Genomic DNA, 25,571 nt, shown 5'->3' with positions numbered 1-25,571 from the left:
TCTCGATTGGTTTAAATAACTACATTACTGTATACGTCATATAAAGTAACTTTCATAACACGGGTGTCAAGAATAGAACAATTTAATAACAGCACGACTGGTTTTCAGATAGCTCAGAGCCATATAGATATACAGTATGACTATCCATGGCTGTGGCTCTGGGATAGCTGTTAGACTGTGGCGCTGTGGGTGTGTGTTAAACGCTGCCTAATGAGAGCCACTCAGAGTGAAGACCAACAGCAACAAGGACTCTTGTTTGCTGGATTCCTGTAGTAGCCCTTAGTGTCATCCCTCCCTCCCTCCCTCCCTCCCTCCCTCCCTCCCTCCCTCCCTCCCTCCCTCCCTCCCTCCCTCCCTCCCTCCCTCCCCCTCCCTCCCTCCCTCCCTCCTCCCTCCCTCACTCCCTCCCCCCCCTCCCTCCCCTCCCTCCCTCCCTCCCTCCCTCCTACCCACCCACCCACTCACCCACCTTCCCACCACTCACACATCAATACAGCAGGGCCAGCCTGCAATGCAGCCGTTATATAATGATGTGCACTGGCGGAGAACAGACGTATACAAGCAAACAGACTCAAGAGTCTCATTCCACTCCAATGAGACACACACACACTCTCAAGAGTTCTCACATGCACACACACGATCATCCACCCACACGGAGACAAGTACATACATACACTTACCACCTACACAGTGGAAGAACTCTCTCTCGCTCTCTCACACACACACACACACACACACACACACACACACACACACACACACACACACACACACACACACACACACACACACACACACACACACACACACACACACACACACACACACACACACACACACACACACACACACACACACACACACGTCCCTCCTACACACTAACACATACCCAGGCAGCAATCTATTTGTATGCCAGCCATAACCTTTAGTTACATGTTGCAATGTGAATCAGTAGTGGCAGAAGACAGGTATTCCTTTCAGGTGGGGAACCAATAATGAACAGTACACCTTTAAGATAACATTCTGAAAAGTATTGCACCAACGTCCCTTTGCATTGCTGAGTTCATCTACATGAGTGTGTGTGTGTTCATCAAGTTCTGTGATCGTTTAGCCACATTCGTTGATTGAGAGGTGGGAGTAAAGCATTCTTCTGGTGTCAATATGTTAGCATAAATAGAGTACTGTAATTCATAGAGGTGGGTTGCCTAAGCGTGCCTTCTGAAGATGCATGTCTGATGTGTTTCCTGCATAAATTACTGATGAGCAGTTCTCCCTTTTTTTCTGTGGCCCTGTCCCAGCGGCAGTATTCCTGTTCTGTTTGTCAGAAAACATGAATTTAGTAGATGTATATGTAACAGTATATGTAACAGTATAACTTTAGACCGTCCCCTCGCCCGTACCCGGGCGCGAACCAGGGACCCTCTGCACACATCAACAACAGACACCCATGAAGCATCGTTACCCATTGCTCCACAAAAGCCGCGGCCCTTGCAGAGAAAGTGGAACTACTACTTCAAGGTCCCAGAGCAAGTGATGTCACCGATTGAAACGCTATTTAGCGCGCACCACCGCTAACTAAACTAGCCGTTGCATATACTTTAATGGAAAAGAGGTGGCTTACTTACTGATTGTTTGATTCGGGGTTGAACTAAACAAATACATAATTCAAAAGGTGACATGTAGTGTAATTGACGCAATTTAAATGTCAGAACAATCAAGCATCTAAAACCTGGATTTCTTACCAACTCAGTCTTATTGAAAACGTCCAAGTACATATCATGAAAATACAACAAGCTGGACTTCAGTGGCTAGGAATAAACAGGAGGAACACACAGTAGAAGATATCCAAACTGCTAAAGTAGGACAGAGGGAAAACAGAAGGCACAGACACTGCAAGAGAGGCACTGAAATATGTTAGGCTATTTTTAAGCCACTCTGACCTTGTTCATCCTTAGATGGATGCAGTTTCACCATGTTTCCATGAAGTGTGTTCCACTGTTCATTTGTATCCTTTATGTAAAATCACTCAATCCCAGTATAATATTATGCCAAGGTCCATGGAGGATTCCTCCTTTATTGAGACATTTGAGAGAAACACATGGTTCATTGATGATTGTAAAATTAAAGGCCCATTGGTAAAACAGACAACACTGTTCTAAATAATGAAATACAATGGATGTTAGAGGAGATTAATGTTTATAGATGAACCAACTATCTACTTCACTAGAGTGAATAACAACACAAGCACAATAACAGGAAGGAAGACAACCAGCAGACAGCTCATCTCCATCAGGAAGAGAAGCACCAGGAATATCAGGTAGCAGCATCGACAGTGTTGTTGCATCTGCCTCATCATCTGCATCAGACGAGGAGGGTACAGGCAGCATCCACACAGCAATATTGACTCCATGCGTGTCTGCAGCCTCTGTTCCATGGCGAAGCAGAGTCGTGGGGCTGGAATGGTCTCAGGCAGAGTGTCTGTGATGATGAGTCCACGTTCAGAGCTACTGACCTGGTGGTACATCATATCCTCCTGCATCCTCTGGATCTCCCAGTGAAGGAGAGGAGTTTTCTGTCGACATAAGGGGCACTGCACCCGGCTAGGATCTGCTGCACGCTTAAGGATGGTGGCCAGACAGCAATGGCACAACGTGTGGTCACAGTTCAACAATGCCATCCGATGGTCTCCCTGAGAGTCGTACAGTTCACTGCAGATGGGGCACTCATTGTCCCCTAGGTTGTCGCTATTTCTTTGACTCCCGACACTTGTCCCTTTGCTTTGAGGCTGCTCTGTGTTGTCAAAATGGAGCTCTTGTTGAACAGATGTGTATTGGTCAGCCCCATCCGCTGGCCCTGTTTGGGTGACTGGTCTGCGAATTTGCTTGACCTCTCCACGGACATGCTGTTGTAGAAGCAGGGGCTTTTTCACTGAGCCATCCTCTCCCTGGTCCCTCTCCTTCTCTACCTCCTTGGTTTCCTCAACCATACTTAACACTGCAGGGCACCTTGCTCCAACAACAGAATAAATCATTTCCTCATGTGTCACGTCGTTCTCTGCTTGCCCCGTTTCAAGGTCACCCGCTATTCCATCCATATTTTGTTAGATAAAACTAAACAGTATTCTGTGTCAAGTTTCAGATTAGGCTGAGCAGAATTCCAGTGGCATGTACAACCCAGATCTCTTAGCTAAGAAAGTTCAGTCACAACACTCTACCTGGACAAAGCTTGACTCAATGTGAAAGTAGGCAGTAGTGTTGATGTAATGCTAGCCTCTCTGTCAGCGAAACCAACCTCGATAAGCACTTTCACAGTGATAAGCCCAAGTTTCCAGAAGTGCTAGTGGCCAAGCAGTACACTGAGCATTCCACTCAGTTCAACACATTAAAGGTTTCTTTAGAAGAGTTTGTCTACAACTGCAATAATGCAAGAGCAATCACAATAGATTTGAATATGTTTATTCTGCTGATTTACATAAATGCTGCATTTCTAGACAATGCATTGACAAAAATAATCTTTCCAATCTGCTGTGTCATATGAAGAAAGGTGGGTTAAACACGTATTATTGTGCTATTCTACCTTTGCTAATCATTTTTCTCAACCAACGTCCCCACTTTGGGGTAACTGTGACTATTGGCCATAAAGGGCCAACTGGGATCAGTTAGAACAGTCACACTAACCCTGACCCCTGTCCCAGAACATCAACACAGTCACAAAGCACATTCAGCGCTACCAGTACACTCATTCGCGGGTCATTATGCTCACACTTCCATCAGAGCAGACAGACATGTACAGTATTTGGTACAACCTAACGGCATCATTGTTGTCACAGAGTGCAGACAAAATCTGGCTCTCAGGAGCAATCTCAGAGTACAGCCAGCAACACAGCATCATCATATAACGCAAGTACATACCAATGGCCTGTATAGACCTGCACAGTCACAAAGCACTAATATGGTAATAATGTCCTGTATCATTAGCACAGTAACACCCTGTTAGCACTCTCACAGCTTTTCTCATTAGGGAGCATGTTTTAAGTCTGGAGCGAAGCAACTCAATCAAACAATATTGCCACATGATATTTGCTACATTTGAGTGCATATATAGTGCACACCTGCGGTACGAAGCCATGAAACTCCTTGGACAACCCTGCCTTTCCTCATCACAAATGGGACTCACAGCTATGTAATAGAGAAAGAACAAGCTACAAACAACAACACTGAGTTTCTTATAGGACATCTCTGCTAAATGCTTTGTCAAAATGGCTTTGTCCATAAGCGATCCACATGTAAATATATTCTGCATACTGTCTTGAGTAATGACCTTTGACTATAATTGTTATCCTCATGTCTACACAGTGTGCGGTAGTACTTCATTCTACTGTTTCCACCTGGTTTTGATACTTTCTAATACTTATTTCAAACGATTCAAATTCAACATATTGGTAACTACCTGGTACCAACATTCCAGTACTGTCATCATATACTGCACTGGTGCATAGTACAAAGGAACTGCATAATCTATTCAGGGGTAACGCGTGAGGGAACCACTATCAGTTGGCAGGGTCAATCAGCAACTGAGCTTTAAGATATTCTCCAGGGGACACAAACACTCCTGAAAGGGCCTGAAGCTGGGGCTGGGTGCCAGCTTTCATTAAACATTAATGCTTTAAGCACTCATTTTGGAACACAGTGATGTCCTCACAAGTCATGATTGCCCGATTTGGAGTTTCCTTGAGAACTTAGGCTGAAAATAAATTACATGTTTTAAGTTATAGCAAGTTATGTTTTTTTACACTGACCTATTTTGTATGGTAGTCACAGGTCTATAATGCCAGGAGGTACAGAGATCAAACTGAAGCCTGCTGGAATCATATAACAATGTACAGACAGCACACCGGTTTCCAATACATTCCTGTTCATTCACACAGTATAGACTCTCACTATCAGCTACAATAAAGGCTAGGCAATTCTGGCATATCTATTCATATTGGTTGGTTCTGGTGGGTCTTCACAGGAATATGGGCTGAATCCTGTACGATTGAGATGTGGATAAACTGGATTGAAGACGCCAGGAGCGATCAAAATAAATCAAAAGAAAGATGAGTGAAAAGGGAGCAGTCCTCAGGTCCCATCAATCCTATAGGATCACAGAGTAGCTATAGCTAGGCACTTAAACGAGGCCAGAGCGAATCTCACCAAGTTCCCACAGGAGAGTGTTCATTTCGTACACTGAACTGGCCAAAGATAGTCTGGTCTCTTTTTACACCTGTACAACTCTGATGGGAGATGTGAGGGCATTCAGTTGCTTTGTTTGAAATATAACAAGAAGGGGAGAAGATGAATCCTCCCACCGGCATTTTGTCTTGCTACGGAAGTCCAATTAAGTGAAAATGTCGAGCACGACTTTGGGGCTTTTGTAGAATAAGAGTCCCTTTGGGTGCTTGGTTGCTGCTCAGTTATCAAAACAATAACAAATGCTGCTTTTACTACAGCTGGTTTGCATCACAAGACCCCACAATTCATTAACCATGAAAGAGCTGACTGGCTGCTACAAAAGACTAACAATTGTCTGGTGTTAAATTCCATGGGTGTCCTCTTCTCTTTTATATTTGAATACCTTTTGGACATTGAAGGTGTTTTTGGACCAGTACCTCGTTTGGCTTTCCTGTGCTTCTTTCAGTGTGTGAGAGGTCAGAAGTCCAGCGTGTTGTGCTGGTAGCGCAGCCGAGGGCTGTTATCACTGTAAAACTGACTGAACCACCGCCTGTGTTTCTGGATGGCAGAATCCTCCTTCACCAGCAGGGGCTTAGAGATGTACTTCTTATTGTTCCAGATCATCACGTCCCGCTCAAACTGGGACATAAACCAGTCAGAACAACAAGGGGTTAGTTATATCAAAACCTGAAATAAGTAGTGATCAATCTGACAAGAATGTTCACATAAAAAGCAAAAAACTGCCAACGAGTGACTTTTTAAAAGTCAAATTTCAAAGTCTACCATGTATTCTACTATACTGTATATTCACCAGATTATGATGAATTTAATATTATTAAGGATACTAATAATGTGTATGAATTGACATGCATGATATTCATGGTTTTGGAATATAATGTACCACATTGAGAACAGTTTGATCATTGGCTGTACAGTACAGTTCCTGTGTGTTACAACGTGTGTACGAGAGTCTGAGGGCAGGAGTAACCTGGGCAACATGGTGGGGATACATGGTACCTGGATGCACTCTGCCCTCAGGATGAACTTGGGCACCAGTGGGGGGATGTTGCTCTGGTAGAAGATGGTGTGGGACACACACTGCAATAGAGGCTCCACGGGCGTCACACAGTGCATGATCACACCCCGACCCAGGAAACTGTGGTCGAACAGCAGGAACACCACCCCTGGACCAACCTGGAACACACAGACATATATTACTGACACAGACACATCGTGTCCATGTACTAAACATAGAGTAGACACAATTCTGGACAGAGCTAAATGGATGATCCATAAAAAACGTAGTTGATTTATGGTGCTGGACACATCAGACTGAAACACTGTTATTGATACAATACTAAGGTGAATGTTAATTGCAGGCAGAGGTCTTGTACAACGTCACCATAGTGACTGAGGCAGCTCGTTTGGAAGCAGCCATGTATACACAAATCCAAAAGCACAGTGAAGCGAAAACAAGAGGTGACAAAGCTGTCTGAATGGTCAGTTTATTCCTTTGAGACGGTGATATATATCTCAGCTGACGAAGAGGCTAAAACCAAGAGCAGTCTTGGCACTGGGTGGTCTTGGCTGACACACTTGTTGACAATGATGACTTCAGCTGTGTTTTACGACTGAATTCAGCACCTCAGGGTCACAATTTTCTAAACACTATCTAGTCTGTCTGTGATTATCTGTACCTGTCGAGCCACTACATCCATGTCCAGCAGAGGCCAGTGGCGACCAAACACAGTCAGGGCATGTTTCACCAGCATCTGGGAGCAGTGTTTAGTGGGCTCAGACTCAGCTTCCCATTGCACCTGGAAATATATATATATGTATATGTATATACACACACACACACACACACACACACACACACACACACACACACACACACACACACACACACACACACACACACACACACACACACACACACACACACACACACACACACACACACACACACACACACACACACACACACGTCATCAAGTATTTGTAGGGACACACCATTGAGGCACCATTTAAAGAAGTTCTAAACGTATATATAAGTAGGGCCCAGAGTGGTAAAGTCACATGGTCAGGAAGTCCTTACCTTCCAGTCGTGCCTCACAAACTCCCAGGTCTTGCTGTTGGTGTAGCGCAGGTCAACCCCGCTCACAATGCCTGGTGTGTGCAAGTGGGCCAGGTGGGCAATATCTGCTGCATTCTCAGGGATCTCCTACAGGTGGCAGTCACAGAGAGGAAAAGGCACAGTAGACTTTCTCTTTATAAGACAAAGTCTTCAGGCTTTACTAAATAACACATTGACCTAAAGTCATCATATGGTAAATAAAAAATATACAAGTATAAAATGAAGACCTTTTCTTATCACACACATCTACAACAGACAACAGACCTCTATGTGTGCGTTGATGAAGTGCTCAGTGCGGCCCCGGTAGACCCATTCCCCTCGTGTGATCTCCCCCTGCTCTGGTACTGTCCAGCCAGGTTCCTCTCCGTCACAGTGGAACCACACCAGAACCTGACCATTGGTCTCCATACTGCGCCAGCAGCGCACCTTAGCAAACTCTGGCACTAACGATCCACAGAGGGAAAATAAACAAATTCACTGTATTGCGCAAAATGACAAATCAATCTGTTTTTAAAATGTAAGACACTACACTGTTTACAATCTCGGCAATCAGAATCAAATCAGCTACTACTGTTTAGGCTGTCACGATAGATTGCAGTTGACAGAAGTAAAATCCCACATTATTTTAGCTGGATACATTATAAACATGGTTAAATTACATTACATTGAGTTGGTCGTGGCTTCTCACCTTTCTCTGCATAGGGGATCCTCACACACTTTCCGTCTTCCCCCCGGAACTGCCAGCCGTGGAACGGGCACTCTATGCTCTGCCCCACCACACGCCCCCCCACTGCCAGGTTGGCCCCCAGGTGTGGGCAGTAGGCATCCACCACATAGGCTTTGCCCTCTGTGCCCCGGAACACTGCCACCTGCTCACCTGGGAGGAAAACAGATTTGGGGGTCAAAAGTAAGCTGTGAGGAGCTGGGTCTTAAAATTAAATGACTACTATAATAAAATACGTGAAATATCCACTTAAAGCCAATTAAGACATATAAATGTGAAGACGCCTAATTTATTGAATGAGCATTTTACTGTTTGAAGGACAACTAAAAAAATCTCTGAAAAGGCTACATTTCTCTTTAAATTCACTGGGTGTCTGTTAGATGAATTTAGTAACTATGTGTTCATTAACCAATTCAATTAAAACACTGTCCGTTTCTAAGAATTTGTAAGGTTCTTATTTGCATAAAATGGACAGAGACCAGCCACCAAATTAGTCAATAGCGTTTATTCTCGAGAGCTCTGCCCATCATTTCATGTACATTGGTTTATATACCTCTCATTTCGTCATAAATGTCCCTCCTCCTCTCAGACAATGACAAAGCTGCTTTTCAATTCCATTCCAACACATACATATTGCTTACCATATGCTACACAATCTACTGCAAGCCCAACAGTTTCTCCCCTCCCTGGTTGGGGACCAGACATCTTTCCTGTTGTTAGTTTCACTGTGGTTTCAAGTTGTTTGTTAATACTTCCTCTTTGCCTATGTGCAAAGATTCTTCATCAAACAGGATATAATTCTGTTAGTTATAATTCTACTTTAAATGTATACATCATTTAGTCATTATTCATAAAAATCCCATAACAGTGTCCCCAGTAAACAATGTATTCAGGGTAACAACAACCGTATCCATAGGGTTGCCAACCCACCTGGCTTGGCCTGAACTCTTCTGTAACCAACCTGTACCTCCTGGCAAGCACTGAAACTATTCTAGGATATTAAATAAATAGCTACCTAAATACATATAAACAATTGTAAACATCTGCGTTTGGTACACTTTCTTTCAATTGTAAACCATGTTGAAAGCCCTATTTCATTTCCTGGAATGAGCTTGGTCTGAGTTGGCAAGCTTAACAGTACAGTAAATGAAAAGAATGGACTGGGTGTGAGACAATGCCATTTATGTCATATTCTCACAATCATATTCTCAACAAAGTCTGTGTTAAATGCTCATCTGAGGTATGACCCCTGTCTCCTAAACTGTGTCACTAAATCATAGAAAAGCGGGTGTGTTGTATGTGCGACCTACAGTATATATAGTTAAGTTGGACAGGACCGCTCAGGAAGCTACAGGCACGTATACCACAAGCACGTACACCACACTAAGCCACGGCCCACTGCATAGTGAGCCATCAGATTGAGACAGTGTGGGATTGGATACGGGGCCAAAGGCCAAGCAGCAAACTAGCTGGCTTAGCTCCTGACTGTGACCCCACGGAGCTAAGATTACCTTCAGATTAAAGCCGCCAACTGTCACTAAGGATAGGATTCAGCGGCCCTGGCAACGCTAGGCAATGAGTAGGCCCTCCCAGTTAAACCCTCGGAAACCGGGATAACGCCCTGCCGCCCAAATGACAGCAGATAGGTAGAGCAGGCCGTGACTGCAACCACACTGTCTGCAGGCCGGGACAGAACTAGAGAGTGTGCAAATGTTGACTGAGATATACTGAGGAGAGTGTCCTAGACTGACTGTGTACTGCATAAAATGGCGAAACTGACTGGACTGACAGATTTCAGGAACAGGTGTGGCTATTTACAACAACAACAAAAAGAAATGAACAGACCGGAACTGACAAATGTTGATTTGGGTCAGTAGAATCTGGGACAGGCTCTTACTGGTAGCTGGAAAACTGGCACAGAGAAAGGGGGAGAGAAAAAGAGAGGAGGATCTTGATAAATCCATGTGGGGAAGTAGAGAAATGAGAGAGGCTCCAAAAGAGAAGATAGCATCAATTTTTTTATTTAACCTTTATTTTACGAGGCAAGTCAGTTAAGAACAAATTCTTATTTTCAATGACGGCCTAGGAACAGTGGGTTCAGGGGCAGAACGACAGATTTGTACCTTGTCAGCTCGGGGATTTGAACTTGCAACCTTTCGATTATTTCTCCTTTGCCAAGATAATCTCTCCACTTGACAGGTGTGGCATATCAAGAAGCTGATTAAAGCATGATCATTACACAGCTGTATATTGTGCTGGGGACAGTAAAAGGCCACTCTAAAATGTTCCGTTTTGTCACACAACACAATGCCATAGATGTCTCAAGTTTTTATAGAGCTTGCTATTGGCATGCTGACTGCAGGAATGTTTACCAAAGTTGTTGCCAGAGAATTTAATGTGGAATAAGCCGCCTCCAACATCGTTTTGGAGAATTTGCCAGTATGTCCAACTCGCCTTACAACCGCAGACCACGTGAATGGCGTTGTGTGAGCAAGCGGTTTTCTGATGTCAACGTTGTGAACAGAGTGCCCCATGGTGGGGGTGGGGTTATGGTATAGGCAGGCATATGCTATGGAAAACAAACACAATTGCATTTCATCAATGGCAATTCGAATGCACAGAAATACCGTGATGAGATCCTGAGGCCCATTGTGAGGCCCATTTAAAGGTATCTGACAGATGTATATCTGTATTCCCAGTCATGTGAAATCCATAGATTAGGACCTAATGAATTTATTTCAATTGACTGTTGCGTTTATTATTTTTGTTCTGCAGTCAGCAACAGGATATAAGATAAACAGAGTAGCAGCAGCTTGTATGTGAGTGGGTGTGCGTAGGGTCACTGTAAACCATTATTATCTAGCTACAGTAGCTAGATATGTCAGATGTAAAGTAAGCAGAATTGTGGCATGTCAGAAACAATGCATGTTGGCTAGCTAGCTTATGTTAATTAGCTCATGCTAGCTAGTTAGCGAGATAATGCCTATAGATGTAACACGGAGGTGAAGTCTACTTTCTGAATGAAGCAATAGAGTCGTTACTTCTAGAATTAATAGTGTTGTCATTTAGCTAGCTAGACTAATCACCCTATTTGAAGCAGTTTGGCTGCAACATTTGCCCGGACTCAACAATCATAGGCTGCATCTGTCTAAGATTGCAGCTAACTGCAGTCAAATAAGGAGCATGTTGTCGTTGATGTCACGATGGAGTAAGTCGAGGTAGCGTGAAACGATACGTGGTGCCGTAATATAAATAATAGCTTAGCGATAAATTCACACGGATGCCATGTCATTTGTCGTAACCGTTATCACAAAATGGCATGCATATTTTTTTGGGGGGGAGAAGTGTGATACAGACATGGCAGCACTGTAACGTTACTCTGAATCACCAGGTGTCACCTAGTCATTAGCAGTTGTCAAGTTTCTCCTCCATCAATCCAATATCCATTTTCCCTAACATTTCCATGTGCATACCCGTCATGGTTTGTGACCATAGAAATTGTGATGCTTTTAGGGACTGATTCCGATTTAGGAATGTACGCCTTTCTGACGCACTTGTCAGTATCCGGTATTCAGATTAACCTTATTCAGTAGCGTTATTGGCTCCACAGGTGTGGCTACATTGCGCGCTCTGAATAACCTTCATTCGACCGCTGAAATCCCATCCACTTGCTGGCCAACATATTTTCTAGTGGAGTTTTCATTCAATAAGGTTTTCAGTACATTTATCTTAAGACATCCCTTTAAAAACGGGGTACATTTTTAGTTAGAGTTTTGTCGACAGACTTGAGAGACCATATATGTGTAACAGTATAGCTTCCGTCGCCTCGCCTCGAACCAGCCACCCTCGAAGCACGGTTACCCATCGCTCCACAAAAGCCGTGGCCCTTGCAGAGCAAGGGGAACAACTACTTCAAGGTCTCAGAGCGAGTGACGTAACCGATTGAAACGCTATTAGCGCGCACCCCGCTAACTAACTAGCCATTTCACATCGGTTACATATGCATATTTGTCCGTTTCAGTTGGTAGTTTTAAAATACTCTGATCTTGTAGATTTAGGTTTAGGAAAGTATTTACAGTATAAATCTTTAACTGGTTTGGAGAGCCTTTACGCACGAAAGAAAGAAAATGGTGGATTGATTAATTCTGACAATTGCCACATTCAGTTCTTAGACCCAGGTTAATGTTGGAAGATTAGTGTGCATAGAATTATAATAGGGATAATAGTGTACAATAGTAGGCTATACCCTCGCCTATTGACTGCACTAACTATGGAACTGTGTGAAGACATGGCCAAGTATTGCACCATGCGTCAGGTTCAAACTATTACAGCTTGGTCTGCGCTCCGCTCCATAACGATTTAATTAGCTTACTTGCCTTCTTTTTTTTTTACATGATCAACTTTTACTAATGATCCTCAGCAATAACCACATGGCCACGACTGCGTTTACAGAAGAAGTAAATGAAGGTTAACAAAACAATGGAATTAAATGGAATGCTAATGTAGACTATTGTAACGTTCGTCCTCTTCTTCTGACGAGGAGTAAGAAATATCGGACCAATGCGCAGTGTTATTATCACGAGAACACTAAACAAAATAACAAAGGCGAATGAACGAAACAGTCCTGTCTGGTGTAGACACAAAACAGAAAACAATCACCCACAACTCACGGGTGAAAAACAGGCTACCAAAGTATGGTTCTCAATCAGGGACAACGATTGACAGCTGCCTCTGATTGAGAACCATACCAAGCCAAAAACAGAAATACTAAATCATAGAAAAACTACCATAGACAACCCACCCTGACCATACTAAAACAAAGACATAACAAAAGAACTAAGGTCAGAACGTGACAACTATACCAACTGAAGGGAACTAACAGTAAATTGGCAGTTGAATATGTGTGGTTATTAAGCCAACTGACAGTCGATACTGATAGCGGCTAATATTTAACATGATAGAAAATAGGAAACCAAAAATTCCTGGTAGCCTATAATCATAACATTTGAGAGTGCCCATTCCTACAAGTTAAAATGCACTACAATTTAAATTCGGTATAATGGCACAGCATTCCATAAACTCTACTAAAAGTTGTTATGTTGATATGCTTCAGTTTGCTGCTATACGATTGGTTACACATTTGTCTCCAGTGATTACAAGGCCAAATAGATCTAAAACAAGTGTCACATAAAATGTACAATTATTTTATCCAAACAGATTACTCATTAACCTAACTCTTATCAATAGCTCTTAACAATTTGTAAATCACAGTGCATAGACTGTTACGGTTTTCTTCCGTCGAAACAACAAACGGAACGTGAAAACCTATACAGCCTATCATTTTTTTATAAAAAATAAAATACCATTCATTCTTTACAACTCATAATTTTCATACATACTCAAATAATGGTATTTTAATTAAACTAATTTAACTAAATATAAACCCCAAACAAAACCTCAGGGGAGCATCTTCCCTCCGCGTCACCCTACAAAATACCTTTCCCTATCTCCCCGTCCCTAATCTATCCCCTTACAAATCTAAATGACACCCAGCCCTAAACCCCCCTTCCACCTCTCCCGAGCAGCATGCTGCCCCCACTTCCTCTCCTCCCTCTTCATCCTCCCCCTCAAATCTCCTTCCACCCTCCTCACTATCCCTTCCACCCCCAATCTCTCCCTGTCTTCACCATGTTCTGCCTTGCTTCCCACAGCCCCCGTTTAAAGAGACTCATGAAAAGCCAGAGCAGAAACCTGTCCCTATCCGTCCCTCTTGCTCTCCCTACACCTCTCTCTAACCTGGCCCACGTCAATACAAAATCCCCCCTTACCAAACCTAACAACACCCGTGCCCTAGCCCATACTACTCCGGCAAAGGCACAGTCCCAAAAGACATGGCGCACAGTCTCCTCCCTGCCACAAGAGGATCTTGGACATGTGGGGGATTGCACCAAACTATACCGGTACATGATGGAACGTACCGGCAAGCACTTATGGAGGCTCAACCAATTCAGGTCCTTAAGCCTGTTGTCCAGACCCCGCGCCTGCATTCCCTCCCAGACCACTTCCGAGATGCCCACTACAGGCGCCGGACTCCCTGCCTTTCTGACCTCCTCGTACAGGTGCCTGTGATCTAAACCTACTCGGGCAACTTCAACCTCAGGGTACGCACGCAGCCACTTGGCCGCATGACCAAAGTGCCACAGCAGCTGTTCCGCCCGAGGACCCGTGTTAGACCACACCATTACGCTTCTCGCCTGATACGAGAAGAACACCCGCAGGAGGTAACCGGACGGGTGTATCACTGGCTGAGCAAGCTCCGTTAACAAGAAAGAAACAAAAATTGTGTCCAGCTTGAGGGGGAAAAATGTGGTACCCCCCTACCTCCCTCCCAGATGAGACAGATCATGCGTGCCCTGGCGACCCACTCGCACCTGCCACTCCACATAAACTGAAACACGAGCCTCACAAGAGGCCTACACAGACAAGCCGGCAATGGGTAGATGTACGTCAAATACAAAAGAGACGGCAACACATCCACCTTTAGGACCAGGCCTTTGCCCATAAAAGACAAATATGCCCTAATGGCAGCCCCCAGAGGCTCCATGTACAGAACGAAGAGGAGAGCTGAGAGTGGGCACCCCTGCCTGACCCCAGACGAGAGGTCAAAAATGTCACCCAAGTGACTATTTACACTAACTCGGCACCCCGCTCCAACATATAATGTACGAATCCATCCTATAAACTTCTCCCCAAATCCTAATCGACCTAACACTCTGAAAAAAAGGATCTATTCACGCGATCGAAGGCTTTCGCCTGATCTAGCGCTGCTACCATTAAAGGCAGACCTCTATCTTCAACCCAAGCGATGGAGTCCTTGATTAACTGTAGGTTCCATCTAATAGAGCGGCCCTCTACCCCGCACGTCTGATCCTCATGAACGACGTAGGGAAGGGCTGTGCGCAACCGGTCTGCTAAAACCTTTGCAAGTAGCTTGTAATCTACACACAGCATGGTCAACGGCCGCCAGTTGCCAAGGTCTGTTACTTCCCCCTTCTTATATAAAAGTGACAGCATACCAACAGCCATTGATCCCCCCGGGACCCCCGTCTCAAGGATGGCCTTCAAGACTTCGAGGACCACTGGTCCAAGTATACCCCAAAACTTGAGATAAAACTCAGCCGGCAGCCCATCTATCCCAGGCACCTTCCCTTTTCCCATCCTCCTAAGAGCGCTCTCAACCTCTTCTAGTGAGATCTGGGCCTCCATCACTTCTCTAATGTCCTCCGGCAACCGCCTGGACAAGTGTTCTAAAAACACATTTACACATTTACATCTATTTCCCTTTCCTTAAATAAACCTTGGAAATGATCAGTTGTCACCCTGACCATATCCTCTGGTTCTCTAACTATACTACCATTTTCTTCCCTAACACCATGCATTACCTTCCTACTCTGTCTTGCCCTAACCAACTTAAAGAAGATAGCAGAACAAGTCTCATTATGTTCTAGAAAGCCACTATGCGCACGCTCAAGGAAAGCTCGAGCCTTCCGCTCCTGCAACTCCCTGAGCTGCGCCTTTAGGGTTGCGGATCTCTCCCAGTCAAACGACCCGCCGAGGTTGCCTGCCTCGTATTCGAGTTCAATTAACCTCTGGATACGATCCACCTCCCTCCTCTCCTCCCTTTTTATCCTCTTGCAATACCCTATTATAAAAGCCCTAATCCTCACCTTAACTAATTCCCACCACTCTAACATCCCCTCGCACATGGACCGGAGGCCCTCAAGCCTCCAAAAGAAACCATAAAACCCATCAACAAAAGCCTGCTCCTCCAGCACATCCCGATCTAGCTTCCAGTACCCCCTACCAAAGAGGCAGACTGGCGACCCCACCTGCAGGAGCACCCCGTCGTGATCCGAAAAGAAAACAGGCAACAGCCTCCCAGACAACTTACCCAAAGACCTGGGTACAAAAATATAGTCGAGCCTCCGCTCAACCCCCCTGGAGTTGTGCCATGTAGGACCGTCCATTTTCGGAGTAGTGTGCAGACCACCATCTACCAGACCATGGCAAGCCATTAGCCTGGCAATGGCGCCCGCACTGCTATCCCCCCCTCTTCCTAAATCTGTATTAAAATCCCCCCTATCACTAATTTCCTATTTGTGACACACAGGGGCGTCAGACAGTCCACCATCTCCCTCCTGTCTGCCACCACCTGTGGCCCATACACCACCACTAATCTAAATTTACAATCCCTTATCGTGACATCCACCCCTATAACACCTCCCCTGCATTACCACAAAAGAATCCTCCACTTTTACCTCCCTGTGCCCACACAAAATCCCTACCCCCGATGAGTGTACCCCCCCCCCAACTCCCCAAACCGACTCCCCCTTGTCCCACTCCCTCTTAAACCTAATAACATTCCCTCCACCCTCGGGTGAACCTCCTGTAAAAAACAAAAATCAAACCCCACACCCTCCAAATAACTAAAAACCGCCCTCCTCTTAACAAAATCCCTTAAACCCCTTACATTTAAACTAACAAAAGTAAAATTAGACCCCATGAAAGAATAAATTAAAAACATGTAATACACTCAAATTCTAAACCCAGACAGAAAAAAAAACAGGAGACTCACCCGATGCTCCCCTGCTCCATATCTACCGGTGAGAACACCATCCGTACTCCCGACATCCCCCCCCCTCTTCCTCCATCTCACCAACCCAGGATGCAGGAATAGTGTTTGGATCTGGGGTGCCCTGCACCCTGGGTCTACCCCCACAATCCTCCCCCCTCCCCAGTGCTGTAGCTGGATTGGAAAAAAAATCGGGGAGGCTGAGTCCCCAAACAAAAAGCTCCCCACCTCCTCCTGTACCCAGTCCTGAGTCTTGTTAGGTGTGTCCCCACCCAACAGAAGTTGAGGGCCTGGGAAATCCAGCAGCAACCCAGAGGTTTCTCCCACCCCCATCACTCTCTTGGCCTTCCCCTCCCTCTCACTGTCGGCCAATCGCACCCTCCTCTTCATTCTCTTCTTTGGTGATGGCGGCAGTGGAGAGATACCCCCCCCCGCCAGCTCCTCCACCATACCCCTCATCTCTTCCACCAGGGCACTTTCCCCCCAGTCGACTTGCTCTTCCACCGTCTCCTTCTCCCTTGCTTTCTTCTCTCTCATGCTCCTCCACTCGGTTGCCTTCTTCCGCCACTTTTCCTGTTTCTCCTACTCCCGTGCCTTCCGTTTCCTTCTCTCTTCCATCCGCCGCTTCTTGCTCCTCCTCCTTCCTTGCGGCATTCCCCTCTGGACCTGTACTCTGGTCATGAGGCGTGCTTCCTTCCCCTCCTCTTCTTACCCATCCCCCGCTCCTGCTCCCCCCCCCAGCCGCAGACGCATATGACCTCTGACGAGCCGGGCAACCCCGCCACAGGTGTGCTGACGAGCCACACCCGTGGCACGCCTTAGGCTTGTCATAATCCCTCGCCTCGTGTTCCTCAGATCCACAAAATCTGCATTTTCTTGTGCTGCACGACGCGAATATGTGGCCGTAGGCCATACAGCGCCTGCAAAATGGGGGCTGACATGCATAAAACAAAGTTCCCCTGTCAGCCCCCAGGGAGAACATAGCAGGAGGATGGAGGTAGCCACCATGTCCCTTTGGGTCCTCCCTGAGGAGTGCCTGGAAGCCTCTCCTCCCATTCCAAAACCCAAGAGAGTCTTTGAGGTGCCTTGCTGAGGAGACGTTATCCATGTATCTCCTCAGAAAGGCCCTCACCTTTTCGTCCTTAACGTAAGGGTTGTAAATGTTGACAGTTACAACCCTAAAGTTGTTCTTCGCCAGGCATGTTATTTCATAGTGGCTCATCGGCCTCTCACCTCCCACTGCTCTTGCCCTTCTCAGGATATCATCGTGTTTCTCCTCTGTATATAGTGCCATGTCGTATGCTCCCTCCAACGAGTTGCCTTGGAAACAAAACACGTCCTTCACCGTCAGCTTTAGAATCCCCATCAATATTATCCTTCCAAAAGTTTCCCGTCCTAAAGGCTCCAACTCCTTTTCCTTCCAAGCAAACCGAATTGTGTTGGCCAGCCCAATCCCAGGGACCGATCGTGTTGATGTATTTAGCACCATCTCCACAAGGAGAATGGCGCTCGTTCTCTTTTTCCAAAACAAGTAAAAAGGAAAACCAAAGTGACCGCGCCTATCTGGTGAAACGACACAGAGACAGGAACAATCACCCACGAAACTCTCAAAGAATATGGCTGCCTAAATATGGTTCCCAATCAGAGACAACGAATAATCACCTGCCTCTGATTAAGAACCGCCTCAGGCAACCATAGACTTTCCTAGACAACCCTACTCAACCACAATCCCAATACCTACTAAAACCCCAATACAAAACACACCACAAAATAAACCCATGTCACACCCTGGCCTGCCAAATAAATAAAGAAAACACAAAATACTAAGACCAAGGCGTGACAGAACCCCCCCCCCCCCCCCCCCCCAAGGTGCAGAATCCCGGCCGCACACCTAAACCCATAGGGGAGGGTCCGGGTGGGCGTCTTTCCACAGGGGCGGCTCCGGCTCGGGACGTGGACCCCACTCCAACCAAGTCTTAGTCCCCCTGTAACGCGTCCTATGATTGGCGACCCTCGCCGCCGACCTAGGCCTAGTAGTCCTCACCCAGAACCGCACTGGACTGAGGAGCAGCTCGGGACTGAGGGGCAGCTCGGGACTGAGGGGCAGCTCGGGACTGAGGGGCAGCTCGGGAGGGCAGCTCGGGACTGAGGGGCAGCTCGGGACTGAGGGGACGCTCGGGACTGAGGAGAAGCTCAGCACTGAGAGGAAGCTCAGCACTGAGAGGAAGCTCAGGCAGGTAGTTGTCTCCGGCAGATCCTGGCTGGCTGGAGGATCTGGAAGAGTCTGGTTGACTGGCGGATCTGGAAGTGTCTGGTTGACTGGCGGATCTGGAAGTGTCTGGTTGACTGGCGGATCTGGAAGTGTCTGGTTGACTGGCAGATCTGGAAGTGTCTGGTTGACTGGCAGATCTGGAAGAGTCTGGTTGACTGGCAGATCTGGAAGAGTCTGGTTGACTGGCAGATCTGGAAGAGTCTGGCTGACTGGCAGATCTGGAAGATCATGGCTGACTGGCGGATCCTGGCTGACTGGCAGATCTGGCTGCTCTGGCTGCTCCATGCAGACTGGCAGCTCTGGCTGCTCCATGCAGACTGGCAGCTCTGGCTGCTCCATGCAGACTGGCAGCTCTGGCTGCTCTATGCAGACTGGCAGCTCCATGCAGACTGGCAGCTCTGGCTGCTCCATGCAAACTGGCAGCTCTGGCTGCTCCATGCTGATGGACAGCTCTGTCTGCTCCATGCAGACTGACAGCTCTGGCTGCTCCATGCAGACTGACAGCTCTGGTTGCTCCATGCAGACTGACAGCTCAGGCTGCTTCATGCAGGCTGGCAGCTCTGGCTGCACTGAACAGGCAGGAGACTCCAGCAGCGCTGTAGAGGAAGGCTCTGGCAGCGCTGAACGGGTGGGAGACTCCGGCAGCACAGGAGAGGAGGAAGGCTCTGGATGCGCTAAACAGGCGGGAGACTCCAGCAGCGCTGTAGAGGAGGAAGGCTCTGGCTGCGCTGAACAGGCGGGAGGCTCTGGCAGCGCTGTAGAGGAGGAAGGCTCTGGCTGCGCTAAACAGGCGGGAGACTCCGGCAGCGCTGTAGAGGAGGAAGGCTCTGGCTGCGCTGAACAGGCGGGAGGCTCCGGCAGCGCTGTAGAGGAGGAAGGCTCTGGCTGCGCTAAACAGGCGAGGCGCACTGAAGGCCTGGTGCGTGGTGCTGGCACTGGTGGTACTGGACCGAGGACATGCACAGGAAGCCTGGTGCGGGGAGCTGCCACCGGAGGACTGGTGTGTGAAGGTGGCACAGGATGGACCGGACCGTGAAGGCATACTGGAGAGCCTGAGAGCATGACTGGCACAGGACGTGCAAGGCTAGGTAGGTACACAGGAGGCCTAGTGCATGGGTCTGGCACAATTTTCACCAGCCGACTAACACGCACCTCAGGACGAGTATGGAGCGCTGACCCAGGTGCCATTAAATCCCCGACACGCTCCGTCGGGCGAATATCGTATTTAAAGCTCCAAACTAGCAACTCCCTCATAACTCTCTCCTCCACTTTCCCCATTAACTCCTTCACAGTCTCTGCTTCACTCACCTCCAACACCAGCTCTGGTTCTGGTCTCCTCACGATAAACAGGGGGAGTTGGCTCAGTTCTGAAACCTGACTCTGCCACACTCACCCTGAGCCCCCCCCCCCAAGAATTGTTTGGGGCTGACTCTCAGTCTTCCGTCCGTGCCGCCATGCTTGCTTCGCCAACTCCATTCTCCAATAACCTGCTTCGCACTGCTCCAGTGAATCCCAGGCGGGCTCCGGCACTCTCTCTGGGTCGACCGCCCACCTGTCTATTTCCTCCCAAGTAGTGTAGTCCCGATATTGTTGCTCCTGCTGCCGCTGTTGCTCCTCATACCAGCGCCTCTCAGCTCTCTCCGCCTCCAATTCTTCTTTGGGGCGGTGATATTCTCCAGGCTGATCCCAGGGTCCTTCTCCGAACAATTCATCCTCCCATGTCCATTCCTCTCTTTGTTGCTTCTGCTGTCGCTGCCTGTCACCACGCTGCTTGGCCTGGTGTGGTGGGTGATTCTGTTGCGGTTTTCTTCCGTCGAAGGAGAGTCGGACCAAAATGCAGCGTGGTAATTTCCATATATGTTTATTAGACGAAAACACGAACAAAACAAAAAACAACAAACGGAACGTGAAAACCTATACAGCCTATCTGGTGACTACAAACACAGAGACAGGAACAATCACCCACGAAACTCTCAAAGAATATGGCTGCCTAAATATGGTTCCCAATCAGAGACAACGACTAATCACCTGCCTCTGATTAAGAACCGCCTCAGGCAACCATAGACTTTCCTAGACAACCCTACTCAACCACAATCCCAATACCTACTAAAACCCCAATACAAAAACACACCACAAAATAAACCCATGTCACACCCTGGCCTGACCAAATAAATAAAGAAAACACAAAATACTAAGACCAAGGCGTGACATAGACAATGGTGTTATTTCTATCGGATGCTTTTTACAGTTGGAACCAGTAGTTTTGCTAGACCTTATTCATGGTTTCCTCATGCGTAAAAGTGGTGAAATTATTAGGGAATTAAGTCAAGGTCAGAATACGGCATATCTGCAGACACACCTCCGCCACATCCTAATTTATAAACAAATAGCAGGCGAACAGCTATTCTTATGCTTAAATTCAAGGTCAGAATACCATAGAGAGAAGAGTGGATAAAAAGGGAATTGCAATTCCATTTACGTGCGCTTAACTCGGGTCAGAATCAGGCCCTTACAGCACATTCCTCCAGTTACTCTCATGAGACTATGTTTGGGGGGGAATGTAGAATAATGTGCCTGGGGAGAATTGGAGAATAATGAATCCCATAACAGGGGGAGATTTATCAACACTTGCTGACAGATAATGAAAGATAAATCATTCCAAAATCAGCCCTTTTTCCCAGTATGGCAGTAAACACTGTCAAAAGGGAATGTGGAAAGATGGAAGAATCTCCAATGTAAAAAAAATAAAATAATAATAAATAAATAACATCTGGATGGTCAAAACTTCAACAGTACTGGTCTCACGTTAATCTTAATGTATAGTCCGTACTGTACATGTGAATGAATACAAATAGCACTGAAGTGGAGGGCCAAGAGTTTAATTTGAGGTTTGACACAACAAGACTTTTCCAACTCTTGTGTCTGCAGAAAGAAAACATTGCAGGATAACAAAAACATTTGATTTAGCGAATCAGTGGGTCTCACTGGACAGGTTGTGTGACTTTAATTCATGACACCCACTCGACGAGCATTCTTAAATAGCCTAATCTCGGGCCTTGAATAGCAGTAGTCAGCCTCACAATGCATTGGTGTGTGAAGAGCATTAGTTTTGGAGGTCGGGGCAGCTAAGGTGTGTTGTCAGGCCTGACACACAGCAGAGGCTTGTGCAACAAAACCAACACTTGGGCCTTCTGCTTGATTGATTGAAAATGGTTGCATCACCCTTGTAGTAAGCACAGACCACAGAGACACACAGCAGTTTCAGATGAAAGAATGGAGTAACTAAAATAAACATTAGTGGCCATGGCATCCACCTCCAGGATGCTGAAGCAAACACACATTGATGGTGATCAGGTCCCAGTAAACAATAAGGAGGTTGTCTTTTCAGATTAAATGTTTCCTAGCAGCCAAGTCTTCAACTGTTCAATGGCCCTTGGTTAAAGGAAGGCAGGCAGGTAACACAAAACCAAAATGGTCCTTCCAACAATATAGGGTTTCTCCTGGCAAATTGGCTTGGCGACATCTAACTGCACATGAAGAACAATGAACAGGAGAGGCATTGCATTGACAAGGCAAAGACAATGACCATTGAAATGTCAACAGTGAGCGCATATCAAACCATCTTCAATGATATGTATCTATGTTGGATTGTTGAGACCTGCCTTGGCAGGTTCTAAAGATGTCACATATTCAAAGTTGAAACCAATTCAAGATGATGGCAGAGAAATGGCAGACAAAATGGGCAGAGTGCAGTCAGCTAAAAGAAGTTGTGTAATTATTTGAATAATTATTCAGTAGAACCTAATTCTTGAGTAATGATTAGAAATCCAATCACAATAGGCGTTGAACCCTGTTTGTCCAAATATGTCCAAATAGTTCTGCATTAATGTACCTACTTCTGTGACTAATTAGAGAGTATAATCTATTATATAACTGTCTGGAGATGACACATTCATTTCTCTCATATCACACAGGGTTACAAATGTGCTGACTGGATCATGCAATACAGATGTCACCGGAGTCAGAATAATACATGGAATTCATTTCAGAAGTTATTTTAGTCCTTCGGGCCTAGATATTATTTGCCTAAGAGACTATTTTTTTACAGCTTTTTCTGTGTAAAGGACAGTGAATCTCAATGCATAACTGGTTTTGGTCAAACAGGCACCTAATTACTGTTACAATGCTATTCATTATATTTTCTTTGGCTAAAATAGGTTACTGATTAGATCCCATGATAGAGCTATGAGTAGCAGGCAGCCAGAGAAAGAGGGCATCCCAAAGAAGAAAAAGAATATGAGGAAGAGAATGTCAATGGTGTATCATTATAGTGTTCTCTACATGGTAATAGATGCTCAGTATAATGTCTTCCTCATGGGGATTAGGATTTTTTGTACAGTCTTGTGACTGCATCTTTTCTGAGGACATGCAAATATGTTCAGTCGGCTACATACAAAACCACATGTACTGATTAGTGCATGTCAAATGTGACTGATTTCATATACAAATTCATCTTCAGTGTTTCACACATTCACCAGCTGACTTTTTGGTGTCAGGCACTCAGCACGAGGCAACAAATTATGCATACTTGAGAGTACAAAAAAGTCCATAGTTTGTGTGGATCTCTGAACACCCGGTTGTCCATGCTAAAGAGGGTGCTTCTATTGTTTCCCTATTCCAACCACCACCACTCAGCGAGCGGATATAGAGCTGAGACAAGGAAATGTACTGTAATACCAAATCAGGTGTTCAGTCAATAGAACTGAACTGCATGTGTTATTACACCTAAGGAAATGAGCCAAAGCTGAACTTTAGAGAGTAAAAACAAAATGTAGTCCCTTTCTTTTACACAGCAGAGTTTCCATAATTTCAAATAGGCCTAATGGAAATACTTTACATTATATTACATTTAAGTCATTTAGCAGACTGACTTTTAAACATTATCTGACTTAGCTGATCATAACTACACCTATACTGTTTATGTTGTAATATGATACTTTGTATACAAATGGTGTAAGCTTAAATCAGGCTTCAAAAGTTGCCTAATCGTGTTGATAGGACACTATTTGGTAGGCCTATGCACATCGTGGTGTATCTTTTTGATGTGACAATGTTCACACAGGAAATGTGAGTCAGAGGAGTCTTGGACTGTTAATTGCAGGTAGGCTACATATTTTTTTATTTAACATCAACTGGATAGGATGTTTGTTTTTTCCATGAGTGGATATACATGACACAGCGATAAAAAGTGAGAGAGAAGGGAGACCTAAACAAGGACAAGTGCATTGTCAGCATCTCCACCTGGATTCGTTATTGGACTGTCCTGCCTGACGTGACAAGCACATGTATTACAATCTGGAGTGAGACAGGCTATTTTTATCCTATGATGCGTAGCCTTTAATTCAATTCAACTGTGAGGTGCACTACTGAGACACTGTGTGTGTTGCAAAAAAAACATGTAGATATGCACAAATTATTTGCTGATCTCAGAGACGGACATATTGTCGTCTAATCGAATGTGTTGTTGGTTTGTCTGTATTGTAGTGGGTGGCGCTGTGAATACCTAAAACAGTTACGTTCTTGACATCCCCTCGCTCCAGCATGTGAGAATCCAATACTCGATACCAGCCGTTTGGATAAACGGGTGGCAGTTCGCCAGTTTTCCGTCTCCGACGCACTTCGTTTGCCGCTTGGGCGCGGGAGCGACCGTCTTCGGCAATGTATCCAACCTCGTCGGGAGTTCTGAGCAGTTCCAGGGGGGGCAAACAGTAGTCTATATAGCCAGCCCATAGAAAGAAGGGAAACCCCGGCGAAGATGCAAGCCACGGCCCGGGCTGGGGCACCTACCAGTCCCGCTTTCCTCCACAGCTCCGGGTATCCACCTCCTAAAATTGAGTCCAATGGGTCTCGCACGTGCACGATGAGACCTGCTACCACGCTTATCCCTATAACTGCCATCATCTTGCCGAGTAGAGACATGCTTTGACCCTCCATCCTCTCGTGTTATTTAACCTATAAGGAGATCTCCAGACAGAGTACACGGGTGTTTGTCCCTGGCTGCCACCCTCTGGCGGCATGTCACAGCCGCGTCACCATGAAAACCTCTCCTCCGGTTCCGGCCACTGCAGCGCTGTCGCACTGGTTCCTGTGCCAGATCGGCAGTGTGGCTTCACAAAAAGACTGACTTAATAGTTTGTCGTACTGTAGTCTTGTCAGTAGTGGCATAAATGTTCTATAGGCTATTGTCGTGAGGCAGAGCGCCTTGGAAAATAGATGTGACACTTGGGTAATAGGCCACGCCTCCGACAGATGAGAAGTCAAGCTTGGGATAAGAGTTACACAATAGTCTTTTATACCCATGCATAAGCCAATGGAACATTTTGTAGAATTGCAGAAAATATGCTTTAAACCTGCAACACTATCTAAGCCTCATGACAAATTGTGTAGAATTGCAAGAAATTAACCTTAAAGCTGCAATATGTAACTTTTTGGGCAACCAACCAAATTTACAAAATGTGAATTACAGATCTGTCATTGTAATTGAAAGTCTATTGTTATTATTATATATTTCATGGTACAAGGATTCTCTATAT

General features: G+C 45.9%; 2 protein-coding genes across 2 annotated transcripts; both read right to left on the bottom strand.

Annotated features, from left to right (window-relative positions):
- Positions 1–2,215: 2,215 nt before the first annotated feature.
- On the bottom strand, positions 2,216–3,297 carry LOC124047677. The gene has a single exon (XM_046367986.1). It carries the CDS (start codon positions 3,092–3,094, stop codon positions 2,216–2,218), a length of 879 nt encoding a protein of 292 aa, XP_046223942.1. The 5' UTR covers positions 3,095–3,297.
- Positions 3,298–3,439: 142 nt separating this feature from the next.
- On the bottom strand, positions 3,440–25,255 carry zgc:92275 (cholesterol 7-desaturase nvd). Its single transcript, XM_046370070.1, is given in 8 exon segments — positions 3,440–5,852; positions 6,231–6,407; positions 6,911–7,030; positions 7,312–7,437; positions 7,615–7,793; positions 8,039–8,227; positions 24,542–24,737; positions 24,739–25,255. Coding segments are annotated over 8 exon segments (1,383 nt in total). The 5' UTR covers positions 24,973–25,255; the 3' UTR covers positions 3,440–5,690.
- Between the last annotated feature and the right edge of the window lie 316 nt (positions 25,256–25,571).

Source organism: Oncorhynchus gorbuscha, linkage group LG11, assembly GCF_021184085.1.
Source record: "Oncorhynchus gorbuscha isolate QuinsamMale2020 ecotype Even-year linkage group LG11, OgorEven_v1.0, whole genome shotgun sequence".
NCBI classification, from domain to species: Eukaryota; Metazoa; Chordata; class Actinopteri; order Salmoniformes; family Salmonidae; genus Oncorhynchus; species Oncorhynchus gorbuscha.
The sequence above is the reverse complement of the archived record's forward strand: the minus strand, read 5'-3'. Positions and strand labels throughout refer to the sequence as shown.

What these genes read in the sequence shown, in the direction of transcription:
- LOC124047677 (XM_046367986.1), bottom strand. Translation starts at nt 3,094, where the DNA reads ATGGATGGAATAGCGGGTGACCTTGAAACGGGGCAAGCAGAGAACGAC.